This window comes from Gorilla gorilla, chromosome 5 (genome assembly GCF_029281585.2).
Source record: "Gorilla gorilla gorilla isolate KB3781 chromosome 5, NHGRI_mGorGor1-v2.1_pri, whole genome shotgun sequence".
NCBI lineage: Eukaryota > Metazoa > Chordata > Mammalia > Primates > Hominidae > Gorilla > Gorilla gorilla.
The window spans coordinates 149,925,177-149,939,765 of record NC_073229.2 but is presented as its reverse complement, the minus strand read 5'-3'; the positions used below and the strand labels follow the sequence as shown (position 1 = coordinate 149,939,765).

The following is a 14,589-nucleotide window of genomic DNA, read 5'->3' as shown; positions in this document are numbered from 1 at the left end:
TGATTAGTCTGACTTTGTGATAACTTAATGATTGGCAAAAAGAACAATTTGAATATATAAGAAAGATAATCCAAAAGGCTTCATTATGTTTGATAATACCTATGCACAGGTGCATAGGATAGCCATCTCTCTGGTTAATATTTGAACTTTTCCCTAGCTGCTTGGGAGGCTGAGGTGGGAGGATCACCTGAGCCCGGGAGGTTGAGGCTGCAGTGAGCCATGATCACACCAGTGCACTGCAGCCTGGGTGACAGAGGGAGCCCCTGTCTCAAAAAATATATATATATTTTGACTTTTTAATGTTTCAACATCACTTTAAAGGTCCCTCATATTTCTTCAAAAATGCAGTATCATATTTGTGATAGTAAAATATCCAAAGAAGAGCAAAAAGCCTCCTCCCCCTAGCTCCCAGAATCTCCTTTTGTCACTTTTAGTGCACCTCCTTCTTTTGAGAACCGCTGTGAATAGCTAGGGTGGCAGCCATACCTATCACTATCAGTCTATAGGATTGTACTTTGATGTGCTACTATACACCATGCAAAACTCAACCTATACAGTGCAATGCTGGGCCACATAACAGTTATTTTAAAAAAATACCTTCTGGCTCACTGATGTGAACTTTAAACAAAATTTCTAATTAGTCATGCACATAGCTTTAAACAGTTGGAAAAACACAAATTTCTAAAAGTGTTACCTTTTTCCTTTTATCCTACTAAAAATCCTTTGAGTTAATTTTGGGACTTTTACACAAATAAAAGCAACCATCAATAAATCAAGCCCTGAAAATTCTTTTTCCCTAAAATAACTTTAAAGGGTAAAACTCTTTTTCTATTTTGGTAGCAAACATGAGAATTACCACATCTGATGGTGGAATAGCACCTTCACAGAACACTTGGATGGGAGATGGCAACCTCCGGTGGTCAGGTTAATACAAACAGTGAGATGTGATGCTACAAGTTGATCATATGAAACACTGATCATAATTAACTTGAAATGATTGAATTACTGACAACGATTATCTTTAGGAACACTTTCTTATTAACTATGTTGCAAGTTCATTTGCAAATATTTTAGTCAGTGGAATTGAAAAATAATAATCTGGCTGGGTATGAAGGCTCATGCCTATAATCCCAGCACTTTGGGAGGCTGAAGCAGATGGATGAATTGAGCGCAGGAGGTCAAGAGCAGCCTGGGCAATATAGTAGGGCCCTGTCTCTGCAAAAAATACAAAAATTAGCCGAGTGTGCTGGTGCATGCCTGTGGTCCCAGCTACTTGCGAGGCTGAGGTTGGAGGATCACCTGCACCTGGGAGGTCGAGGCTGCAGTGAGCCATGATCACACCACTGCGTTTCAGCCTGGGTGACAGACTGAGCAGAGTGAGACCCTGTCTCAAAAAAGAAAAAAAAAAAAAAGAAAAGAAAAAAGAAAAATAATAATACATATATAACCTGCAATAAAAAATGTAAGAAAAAACAAAAAAGTAAAAGAAAGGGAGGGAAGGAGGAAGGAAAGGAATTTATCTTAAAATATTTAACTCAAATAAATTTTAAATTCCTGATCTCTAAAAGTTTACATTTCAAAAAAGGAAAAGAAGTTCTCTGAATGCTGACATTACAATAGGAATACATTCAGGTTTTAGATCTTAAAGTAAAAATTATATGGCTGTTGTCCACAAATCATGATTATAAAGCAAACACCTAAGACAATGAAATCAATTTTCTTATTTGCTACCTCATTCTATTAGAGCCAACTGGAAAATGTAAGAACCACAAGGCTTATAGACACAAGAAACAAGGTGACGTGCTTTTGCCTCCCCTCGACCTTTTCATTACCCACTTACAGACAGAAATTAAACTACTGGCTGGATTTTTCAAAACCAGAATATAAAAGCCCTCCTTTTTCCTTTGAACAAATTGATAAGCATAATAAAAATCACTTTCATTCTTTTTATGTTGTTTGGCCCAATAGCTTCAGGAGCTCTATGATGGTTTATTTAGGCCTCACTGAAGCAGAGGCAATACCCATAAAATTTCCACAGCAACAAAAGAAATTGTCATTGAAGCACAAGGGATTTATCATTAGGATGTATGTACATGCCTATCATGTATGTATGTGATGTTTTTAAAACTCTACAAATGTTTTTGAATTACAACATGTATGACATGTTCTAGCTTATTATCCTATATTTGGTATACCATTTGGAAGTCTTGAATTTGCACTTTCCCAAGAACTGTAGTTAAGAATAAAAGACAGAGGAAACTGATTATTTCTTGCCTCCAAGTATCTTACTGCCTATGCTTAGTTTACAAGCTCAGATAAATGTTATTTTCAGGCAAGCTGTGAATGATATCAAATGATTTTGAAAGACATAAAGAAAAGCCATAGCTTGGATCGTTAGTAAAGACCTCTTGAAATTCATGTTGACTTTCCACATAGAAAGTGGAAGGAAACTTTTCTGCAAAGCAACTCATCCACATAAAAAATAGTCAAAAAGGACTTCATTTAATTAGTGATACGTAAAGGTTCTTGCATAGAAAAAGGTTACAAAGTAATGCAAAAAAGACTAGGTACAGTAATTTCAAAACAAATATTTAAAAGTATAATTTTGCATAACGTTTAACATTCTCATAATGTTTATTGCTTTCTCCACACAGTAGAGAAATGAAGTGCATAATACATGCTGTGTCTCTTATCTTTTAAACAAAAACTCTCACGTGCTTGATTTCAGCATATTAAAAGATTATTTTGTCATTAAACGAAATCGAAAAAAACAAAACCACAACCCCATTACATAGCACTAGTTTAGGCATGGGCAAAAATAACTTATGTACATCCCATTGCATACATTCATCTTGTTTTGGGATCAAATGCAATCACTAACTTGACAAAGAGCTTTAAAAATTGTAGCTTTTCTCTTCCTAGTGCTCCCTCCTTGCTTCATCACCTCCAGAAATGTAACTTCTCCCAAAGGGTGACAAGAATAGATGTTGCATCATTAGGAGAAAATGAAGAGGATAAATATATAAAAATAGTCCTAATGAAACTGAATAAATTAAACCAAACTCCTACAAACTGGAGAGTTTTCAAGTTGGCATGAATTAAATAGCCTCTGGTGGACACATGGTAGGCAACTGCTCATAGGTGCACTATATAAATGTAAGGTTTATATAAAGAAGCACCATATTTTGAGCCATCCAAAAAAAAAAGTGCCTGGGGGCTTGCAGGCAGAGCAGAAATGCTTGTTAATCTGAGAACTGATGAAATAATTGCTTATACCAATGCACTGCTAAATGTCACCTCTTGGCATGTCTGTACAAAGAAGGCAAACTAAGATAAAACTAGATCTTTCAACTTGAAAATTATTTTCAGCAGTCATTTTGACCAATAAAACCTGTTAGTTTCAGCAGAATACTCTTCTCTGGCATGGTATTAAAATGTCTGCAGCCTATTGCAAGACTTCTGTCCCTTTCCTTTCTTAACCTATCCTCCACACTCGTCTTCCCTTGTGCAATGTTATATATCCAGAAGAAAACTTCCTAAGCTCAGGCACTTATGAAACACGACTCTCTCACTCTCTCTCTATATATGTATGTCCCATCTAGTCTCAAGAGAATTCAGTCAGGGCATTTTACTTCCCCAATTCAGACATACTGATGCACTGCTGGATGGTACGGTCCATATATTTTCCAGGAAACTTCTAAATGGTAACAAGTGTGAAGTTTTCAAAAGTTGCTGATGTCAGTTACCGAGCTGCCTTAAACCAAACAAAAAAGGGAGAGAAAAAAAAGAGAGAATACCACATTTCCACTCGTGAGGTTTGTGTCTCAAATAGCTTTATTGTTCCTTTGTGGATCTGTCGGCATCTGTATGGCTACCTTCAGGGTGCAGAGGTTTTAAGCTGACTCTGAAATGGAGGACATTCAGTTACTATTGCAAGAAGTTCAAGAAAAATTTAAAAAGCTCCAACTTCTGTCCCCCAGGGTCGGTAAGGTTTATTGTTTGTTCCACTGCTGGTCTGCTGAGGACTGGACGTGGCTGATACTGACAAGGGCGGGCTGATGGCTGTGGCCGCGGCCACTGCTGCTGCTGCGTTTGGGGGGAGCATGGGGAATGCCCCCGCGAAGGACAGAGGGAAGCTGTGTGCAGCCGCGGTGGCTGCTGCGGCTGCGGCGTGGACGGTGGCAGAGAGGGACAAGAGAGAGGTGGAGAGAGGTGGCACGCAGGGGGCGACGCTGCCCGTGGATGGCATTCGGAGGGCTGAATCCGCATGGGCAAACGTGGCCGTGAGGAGAGCAGAGCCGTGGGCAGGAGGCACTTCTGAAGTTGTGGAGAGGCGACAAGGGGTTGACTCTGAGGCATGGAGGCCGTTGGGCTGGAGCAGGGCTGCGGGCAGGTGGTGGAAGGCGGCGGCCCAGTGATGCGGGTGGAGCGGGTGATGGTGGTGGGCCATGGAGGATGTCATGGCCGCCGCCTCCCGCTGGGTGGCGCAAGTGCTGAGATGAGACACAAGCCGCACCCGCAGCGGATCCGAGGAGTCCAGGCCTTCCACGGAGCTCAGGTATCGCGCAACTTCTGTTAGGCACTCTCGGAATCCTATGCTCATGAAGTCCATGGCAAGAGCGTGTGCGTCAAAGTAGCCTAAAAGTGGGTTTGAGCAAAGTAGGGAACAGGAGAGAGATGGGGGGGAGGTAGGGGTGAGAAAATGGTATAGTCAAGAATAACCACCCACTGATGTTCCACTCTGTCCTTCAGAAGACTGAAGTGGAACGATAATCCTTTCTGGAAATATTGCTAGCTATTTATGGTTTTAATTTTTTGCAGAAGTTAAGAAAGTATACTTTGCCACTCACATGTGTGACAACTCTGGCAATGCAATATGCTACAGTCGTTCTTGCAGCTAAATATCACAGTGGGGAAAAAAATTAAGAACATCCGCGTTTCAAACACTTCCAGAGAAAGAAATGGGGTCTCCCCCTTTGTATTGTGGGATAGTGAAACTCTCCAGGAAACTTTTTCATGGAAATACAGAGTTCCAGTCTCTCTGTCTCTGTCACATGAGTTGGAGATTAAAGGGCTTATCTGAAACATCTTTACTCTCTTGGCATTTTAACAGAGATGCCAAGTGCATCTTAGCAGTTTGAGGACTTTAGAAATGTGCTAGAATCGCAATAAATTCATAACTGCTTCCTAACAATGTTTTTTATCAACAAAGTGAAACCATCTTGTCATAACTTTGTATAAAAAATTTAATGAAAACAAAATGAGTTTTTTAAAAAAAATTTGGTTTCTTACTTGAAGATCTTATATTTCTGTCAGTAATATAAGGCTAAGTTCCTGATGTGAAAATACTATATGTTAATGCCTAGTTTATCTGAAGTTCAAATATATGTCCTTACATTTTTCTAGCATACACCCAAGAAAAAAATGTATATTAATTTTGTCAGTGTATATGCATGCACTGCTATAGCTATGGTTACTACCACAAAAATGGCTAGAGCTTGGTCACATTTATCTGAGTGTCTGTCTGAAGATAATACATTAGAATAGAAAATAATAATGTCTAATTATTGGAGTGCCCATGTAGGGCACAATAATAATCAGACATTTGGAGAAATGTTGCCCACTTTGAATGAGTGACATCTGGTATATAAAAACAGATTATTTTTCATTTACAACTTTTTAAAAAGTAATTTCCAAATCAAAAGTTTGGTCTGTTCATTTTGGGGATGTGTATATACATGAATAAGAAATATCCCATTCAAATAAGGTTATTTATTAATTTATTTATCTTTGAGACAGGGTCTCACTCTGTCACCCAGGCTGGAGTGCAGTGGCCCGATCACAGCTCCCTGCAGGCTCCATCTCCTGGGGTTAAGTGATCTTCCTGCCTCAGCCTCCTGAGTAGCTGGGACTACAGGCATGTGCCACCACACTTGGCTAATCTGTGTGATTTTTAGTAGAGACAAGATCTCGCTATGTTGCTCAGACTGGTCTAGAACTCCTGAACTCAAGCAATTCTCCTGCCTCGGCTTCCCAAAGTGCTGGGATTACAGGCGTGAGCCACCACACCCAGCAGTTATTTTTATCTAAAACATTTACATTATCTATGTTTTTGCTGATCAAAGCATTACCTGTTTATTCATCACCTATTAAAAATTTGGCTATCTTAATCTGTAATCAAAGAACTTTGGAGATAGTAGTCACATATATTAAGAGTCCTAAAGCTAAAATCCCAACGATTTGGAAGTTCCCAAAAGATATTTGTGGCAAATATATACACTACTAAAACAGAAACAACAACAGTACAAAGCTGATACCAAGAGAATATCATGAAATATGGAAGATCAGCAGCAAAAATAGTTATCATCCCAGGACTCTGACATAGTTAACAAACTGAGCCTCTTGGATTAGGATGAAAAGCTATTCCTGAAGAAGAGGTATTCATGGAAAGATTTCACATTTTGGTCCTCAGGGTTCTGTAGGGCTTTGCAGACTTCTGACTCCCATGAGAGAAAGACGGGGGTAATGAATAGAATAGACAGAGTCCAGAAATCCAGAGGGATTTTGAAACTTAGGTTATTCTACTAAATCCTCTCTAGATACTACTGTCATACCAAGACAGACTATAAAGAATGAACTAACAGAATTGGAGCCCCAAGAGCGTCTAAGAATTTTCATTACTGGTCATGAAGTAATTGAAATTTGTGGTTTGCCTGCTATGTTGTCATATATGGCTGAGCTCTCTGTTATATCTTAAAGGAATATAAATTATGCAATTCCTATCCTATTGTGGACTTCAGAGGGAAATGATGATAAGTAGCTCCCTTTTGTGAATGGATCTTGGGCCAACAGTAACATATATGTCCATACCACTCCCTCTACGCCAGCACTATTCTATCGGCCTTAAGTGAAATAACTTGTAACAGCCTTATGAGTTATATAGTATGGACACTACAACTGTCCTCTTTTTACAGATGATAAAACTGGACCAGCTCCCAGGGGGTAATTTACCCAAAGTCACAGAGCTAATCAGTGGCAGAACCAGGATTTGAAATCAGGCAATCCAGCTACAGATACGATGCCCTTCACCACTGCACTATGAGGCAGTTGGTATTCTCTTACAATGTTAACCCAAACAGCCAGCTCCCTTCTTTTTATTTTTTCTATTTTTTTTGAGATGGAGTTTCACTCTTATTGCCCAGGCTGGAGTGCAATGGCGCGATCTCAGCTCACCACAACCTCTGCCTCCCGGGTTCAAGCAATTCTCCTGCCTCAGCCTCCTGAGTAGCCGGGATTACAGGCATGCACCACCATGCCCAGCTAATTTTGTATTTTTAGTAGAAACGGGATTTCTCCATGTTGGTCAGGCTGGTCTCAAACTCTGGACCTCAGGTGATCCGCCCACCTCGGCCTCCCAAAGTGCTGTGATTACAGGCATGAGCCACCACACCCAGCCGCCAGCTCCCTTCTTGAAGGCCATTCTCCAGTACAATGACCTCTTCAATGACGTGACAGTCAGGTGATGTGTATGGAGCCTACTTGGAAATATCTGTTCACAAACTATTCTGGGACAAATTTTAGGACTGTCTAGGTGGCCAAGAATAGCAACCAAGATGGAACTTAGTTTTTATAATAAAGCCTAAGAACAATATTACTCTTTAGAAGTACAGCTCATGCCAAATATTTGAAACCCTGATAAGAAAACTTAGACTTGTGGCTAACAATGCTAAGGGAAGTAAAGCAATCAAACAAATTTTCTTGTAGCATAACTAATTCAATCAGTATCCTAACATCCTGAGGTAGCAGTTGTAGAGACAGAATCATGGAGCTTCAGGGGCCCTTGGCGCTCATGCTGCTAGTGTAGCCCTCAAAGTGCAGCCCAGACTTTTTTCTTAGGTCAGAGGCACAGCAGTGGTCAAGCTAGGCTGGATCATTGGCTTCTGTGATTTAATCCAGTTATCTTTTCTATTATGTAAGAATGTTTGCATTTCATGCCATCATTCAGGATGGTTCCTTGAGAAGGTACAATCTGGGAAAAGTCAACCCATTGGGGCTTCTCTGTACAATGGTTACCCTCCCTCCCTACTAGACACAGGAAAAAGATGGTTAAGATCAGGGCTGATGTTCTAGAGATCCTCAATGGTATGGCCATACAGGAGTTAAATATTGGTAACAGTTGCTTCCCTCCAATGTCCTGCCTCTGTCCTGATCTAGGACCCGTATACTGTGTAGTAAAAGGTTAATGCTGAGCACCGGGAGGCCTTCAGGATTTAGTTGGAGCCCTTAAATCCTTCTGATACCTTCTCCTTATTCAGTTGTTAAATATACTGAATAACACCCTTGGCTAAGGTGAATATCAAAGGATTCTTTGAAGGATGAAAAAGATTCAGAGGGACAAAATCAAGTCTGAGTTGTGATGTGTAAGTGGGATAATGAAATCTGAGTGAACTAGGATCTCAAGGCTGTTTTTAGCATGAGATGAGATCCTCTCTCACCACCTCGACAATTCCTCCCTAAGTCACTATCCAGTACAGAGGACACCTCTCTAGGGCCCTGGACCTGGAGTGCCTGCTCCTGTTTGCTTTCCCCAAGAATGACTCTGCTCCATTAATGGCTTCTGGTGTAGAGACTTCCTACCTGCAATTCAACTGTTCTGTTTGGTCTAAATTCAAGACCAAGCAAAAATCTGAAAACAATAATGAAAATAACTCTAGAGTCACTTCCTTTGGAATAGCTGAATTATTTTCAGTCTTAGCCTTCATTTAATGAAGACAGAGGAGGAGAAGGAGTAGGAAGAAAGAAGCAGAAGGAGGAGAAAAGGATTGCCTCTAACCTCCTGTTTATGTTTGGATGTTTGTGTGTTTGTTTTTTGTTCTTTCTATACAGATTCCAGCATGCGCTTCTTAAGTCCTAAACAAATCTCTGACCAGGCTGCTGTGAATGAAGCTTTACTCCCACAGTATTATGAAAGCAAACACAAGCCCAGGGTCAAGTGCTTCTTTTGTTCCAGAAGTTCTTTCCCACGAGTTCAATCCTGCCATTAGCATTGATTTCCACAGCTTTAATCTGGGGCCTCCTATCTCAGCTTGTTAAAGAACTGTTCAGCTATGACTTCCTTACAATATTAGGGGGAATAACATGAAAAGAGAAAGGTAAAAAAGGCAAAAAAAAAAAAAATGAAGTCATCTACTTACCTTTACCCCCTGTCGCCTGAAGCATCTTCAAATGATCCACTGTCATTTGCAATATTTCAGCTTTTTCTAACTTTGCAGATCCCTTCATAAAATAAATAAATAAATAAATAATCACATGTCCTACAGACACTAATCTGAAACATTATACACTGAATTTAGCATTATGGCTTCAGTTTCCCTCTCACTAGACAATCCCAACTTTTATTTTTTCACAGAAAACTTCGAATTCTTTCCAAACTTTACATGAAAGCACGAATTAATGTCATACCTAATCACAAGTATTTGCCATTTTAACTTTTAAAGACTAAAAGAAACTAGAATGACTTTTTTAAATCATAAGAATAATTATTCTCCTAAGATCACCACAGCAAAATGATTTCAGTTGTAAAAATCTCAAACTTTATATTCAATCTGTGTCTTGGTTAATAATATGTTTTATTATGGGGCATCAATAGTCTTCTGTAAAGCCAAAGTCTAGAGGAGTTGTATAACAACTCCAGAAGATAAGGAGATAGGATTTTAGCAATTGATTGTTAAATATTTTTAAAATAGAAAACTCCAATAAGTCCTTTCACAGGCCTACTAAGTCCCGAAATAAGGTATTCACACTAGAACAATATAATTGGATCTGCATTTCAAGCAGATCCAAAAATTTTAAAAAGGAAGACTTTTAAGGTTTTTTTCCCCAATAATTACCAGCAGGTGTCACTGTGAATTTCTAAGCTCACAAGAAGCAATAATTTACTGCTTACCTAGGAAGCATCATAAATGCTTAAGGATTTTTGAACCTTTTAAAATAGTTCTTAATAAAATTGTCTTGCAAATATATTTTTATGTCCCTGCTTTCAGAATAAGGAAACCTCTGGTAACCAATTGAAATACAAATGTGCCATTTCAAACTGTCTCGGGGACTGTGGGTGGCTTCTCATTTCCTGGAAGAGCTAAATAATTACCAATATGTTCTCTTTTTTTTCTTTTTTAAGGACACTAAGGTTTATTTCAGGTCCCTATGCTTTACTTGTTTTGTAAAAATTATCAGCACCACGTACGGTGAGAGTGCCAGAGTTACTTAACTGCTCTAAAGAACACTTTTCTAATCATATTGTGACAGGGCCAACTCACTTGGGTTGGTAGCCAAGCTCTGCAAATGGGAAAGCTTGTGTTTATGGTAACTAACTGCCAAACAACTGATGTTTGCTTTTAAGGTTTAAGTCAACATTTAAGAAAAAAAAATCTAACAAACCAAGAAAAAAAATCAAACAGACTTCGACTCATAACTGCAGACATTTCAGTACTTCCAAATTTTAAAAACATCATTGATTACTGACATTTTCACTTGAAGCCTATTTGGCACTGAAAATGCTACTAATCAAAACTACAATTTCCACATTATTTTTAGTTTATCAAACACAGTCTCTGCATATAGATTGGGTGTGCTTTTTGTCTTAAAAATGTATAATCAGTAGCATATTATGTTTTGTATTTGGTCAGCGTTTAATTTTTCCATGAAAATGGTACAAGCAGATTCAGGAAAGTCACTAATAATTGAAACTGCACTTTCTGGATAATTTCCAAGGACTTTGTAGGGATTGTTTTATAATGTTTGCAGATTCATGAAGTAAACAAACAAAACGGAATAAACAAACAACTGTTGTCTTACTGGAATTAAACTGAAAGTATTTTCAACAAGGACATGCTGCCATATCCTTTGAAATATACTCTTAGAAATCTGTGTCATTAACCACTGCGGCAGGGGGAGAGCCATGACTTCTAAAACCACAAAAGATTTAAACATTTGGCTTTCTACTTTTCTAAGTGTGCAAAATCTTTTTCTTTCTTTCTTTTTTTTGTAAAGGAATAGGTGAACTATGAAATGGGGCAGTTATGATTAACTTCGTTTTTACCAAACTTCTAAAAAGATGACCCAAATCAAATGGCATTCTACCAACCCAGGGATTAAAAATGAAAGCAAATGGCTTGGTAAATAAATTTTATTGGTATTATCATTTAGGAAATAGAGCTAGAGATGTTACTTCTTGGGCTCTGCTTGTTTTTTAATTAAAAAGATTACATTTTAAAAAAATTTTGAGAAAAAAATGGTTTCTTTTTTTTTTTTTTTTTTTTGAAGGATACGGTATACAGCACAGTTTTAAATAAAACCACTACTGGTATTCATAGAAAGAACAGAGAAAGCATGAACACTGTTACCCTTAAGGGGAAAATAAGCTAAAGAATGGAAATGTTTTTCAACTTCATGATGGATTATGTTTTTAATAGTTTTGCCACAACAAAGCATTTTATTGAAATAGCTGCTCTGTGCCAGATCAGGGTACATACACCATTATTTTAATGAGCTTTAACAAGAACCCACATTCCCAGATGAGCGAATCAGATTGTGTTTGAGCTTTTTTTTGGGGGGTGGCGGGGTGGGTGGGGGGATTCTGGGGAGGGGATAGCTTACTTGTTTTTCAAAAGCAGTTGGCACAAGTCTTCTCAACTCAGATAAACTGTTATTTATCCGATCCCGACGCCTTTTCTCTATAATCTATCCAAAAGAAGCAAACAACAAAAGTTTATGAATTCACAACTGATAAAATTACTCAAATGAAAAAATGTAACTGTTACACATTAGTATGAGTTACATGAAATAAAAAGGGGGAAAAATCACATACCCCTCTCCTTTTCTTTCTTGCCATAATCTGAGATGTTGTTGTTGGAGAATTCAATCTAATCACAGAGCTAGTACTTTGCCTATGAAATAAGAAGAGTATGTCAGGTGCTGCATTAACATAACAATAGTTTCTTCTGGGTACTTGTGGCACCCATTAAATATTCAGAGTGATTCCACAGTTCCAGTCTGTGTTATTTTATTCTTAGTTCTTGTTTCACTCTTAACAGACTTTGCTTTCAGCCCGGCTGTCTCTTTTCAGGTAAAAATTACGCCTTAATTTGTAATCCAGATGCTAACCCATTGGCCAAAATGTCCCAGAATTTTTACTTGAAAGTCTCCCAGTGAAATAATTACCGGCAGTTAGGCTGAGAAGTTAGGTATTAGCATTTCCTAGTTCCACTCATATATTTTAAAGTCAACTAATCTCAAATAGCTTTCCTTCTCCCTCCTGTCAGGCACACTGAACAAAATAATGCCACTTTTTCAAATCAGGGTTATGTTAAGCACCACTATCAAACAGATGTGCAGTCGTCATACGTCAAACTCTTGTCTCTAGGTGCAAACTTTAAAATAAATAGAAGTTATCTTACTGTTTCAAAACTTCAGTTAGTCATATATTGCAACAGGAAAAAATTGACAAACTTGATGTTTTGCATACTAATCTTCCAAAAATATGCCCTAAATATGCCACTGATAGGAAAATTAAAACTCATTTTATTACTAGGTGAATGTTTTACTTTGAAAATGAAACTGTAGGTGTGTCTCAGACTTTAGTCTAAGCTTAAATCTCCAGAAGCTGCAATGCACCTTGGATTTACTAATGAAAATATATTTTTATATTGAAAGTTCAATCAAAGTATTATTTGGTCACATAATTTTTATAATCCTTTCTAGTTTGTATCTGTTTCTCTTCATAATTCATGGATACTATGCTTCTTTGTGTTCTCAAATTCCCCAGGTTCCTGTTATTTGTTCTCTTTCATTTTAGAAATGCTGCACACACCAGGTTGCTATTACCTCACCTTCTCACTTCTGGATCTTATTTCTGAATTACCTGTCCCCCTCATTTTCACCCCTTCTTTACGGGTTTCACCTTTCACGTGATAGCTTCTGTTTTTCAGACCTCATTTTTAAAGACGGCACAACAACACTTTAATGATTAGATACTTAAACCTTTGGTTTCGGGTAAATATCTTTGCTCTTGCAGATTTTGTGCTTTGCTTTGTATGTATTAGAATAACAATATGAAAGAAAACCAGTTTTCCAAAGGTAGGAAGAATTTCCCTCTTTGAGTGACAGCTGCAGATAAATAATTAAGGTGCTTCTGGGGATGCCAATTAGAAGCAATTATCATTTGACCCGCCTTGGCTCTAAAATGCCTCGGTAATCTCCCTCTGTCACAGGAAAGTGGAGGTCTGGCTTCTGTGATTACGACGCCGATCTCTTCCAGACTTGAGAACAAGCAGTCAAAGAAATGATGCCCTTTCCGATGCTTACATCTGTCACTCACTCTTGCGTTAGCCAAGTCACACACGGTCAACCTGCAAAGTTCAACCTACGTAGCCTTGACATCGCAGGTTGCTTTAATTCCTCCAAAAATCAAGTTGTGATTTTGGTATCTCTAAAAATCAAAAATCATATTGTTTTTATTTTCTCCTGATCTATTTTGAAAGTGCCCCCAAATACGGTTTCAGTGGCTGGGACATCGCCTGTCGCCCAGACGCTGCCGTTCGCGCGTCCAACTGTGACAGTCAGGACCCTCCCTCGCCAACTCCTGCGCTCTGCCTTTCAGTGGCGTCTCCCATCCTGGCCACTCCACCCCTACGGTGAAAATCCACATCCCTTGCCCCATCCCAACTCACGCTCTGCGAGCGCCCACCACTCAAACTTTCTCAGGCAAAACTTGCCCTCTCTACCCAGATGCTGCGGAGACGAGCCTCGGGATTTCCAGGGAGCCACGCATTCACAAAGCTACCCCAAGCTCCCGAGCTGCGGGCCGCTCCCGAGGAGCCCGCGCTCACCCCGAGTAATTGTTCTCGCTCCCCACGTCGATGGTCTCGTCCATGTCGCTCTCGGAGGTCGTCTCCTCGCAGGGGCGCTTCATCCCGGCGAAGACCGCGCGGGGCGCAGCCCGGCCGGAAGCTCGGACGCCGAGCGGGGCGCAGCACCCTGGCGCCCGCCTCCTCCCTCCCCGGGCCTGGGCAGGCGCGGCTCCGGCGGCGGCGCGGTCTGCTCCTAGCGGCTCTTTCCCACGCCGCAACTCTGCTCGGCCGCAAGAGCCGGCGCCGGCCACGCCCCCCCTCCCCCGAGCGGGTGGGGCCACCTCACCCGCCCCCGCGCACCGGCCCAGGCCTTCCGCCCGGCACCGCCCCCTCGCTGGTCGGCGTGGCCCGCGATTGGCTGGGCCAGGGGGCGGGGCCGCGCTCTCCAATGCCCGCCGCGAGGCTGCAGCCGAGGCGTGGGAACGCGGCCGCGGACCTGGTACCCCAGAGCAGCGAGCGGGTGGGGAGCAGCCGGGGCGAGAGTGAGCGCAATCTTGCTAACCCCTGCGGAGGGAGCGCGCGGGCGCCAACGCGGGCGCGGCGGGGGTGGGCCCTGGACCTGGACTTTGGGTTTCGGCCCTCCTCCGCGCCCCGCGGTCTCGTGGGCGAAGTTTCAGTCCTGAGTGTAAAGAATAACTCCGAGCGCGTGGCTAAGTGCGAGCAGGCGCGTGTGACGTCGGGA

The 14,589-nt window shown here is 40.6% G+C and overlaps 1 protein-coding gene across 2 annotated transcripts; it reads right to left on the bottom strand.

Annotated features, from left to right (window-relative positions):
- Positions 1-2,483: 2,483 nt before the first annotated feature.
- HEY2 (hes related family bHLH transcription factor with YRPW motif 2) lies at positions 2,484-14,167 on the bottom strand. 2 transcript variants are annotated; one of them, XM_031012585.3, is made up of 5 exons: positions 13,887-14,167; positions 11,867-11,945; positions 11,656-11,739; positions 9,195-9,276; positions 2,484-4,638 (listed from the first exon to the last, which is right to left on the bottom strand). In XM_031012585.3, exons 1-5 carry the CDS (start codon positions 13,967-13,969, stop codon positions 3,953-3,955), a joined length of 1,014 nt encoding a protein of 337 aa, XP_030868445.1. In that variant the 5' UTR covers positions 13,970-14,167; the 3' UTR covers positions 2,484-3,952. The 2 variants fall into 2 exon arrangements, with proteins under 2 accessions (XP_030868445.1, XP_055245776.1); XM_055389801.2 differs by lacking the exon at positions 13,887-14,167 and adding an exon at positions 13,363-13,858.
- Between the last annotated feature and the right edge of the window lie 422 nt (positions 14,168-14,589).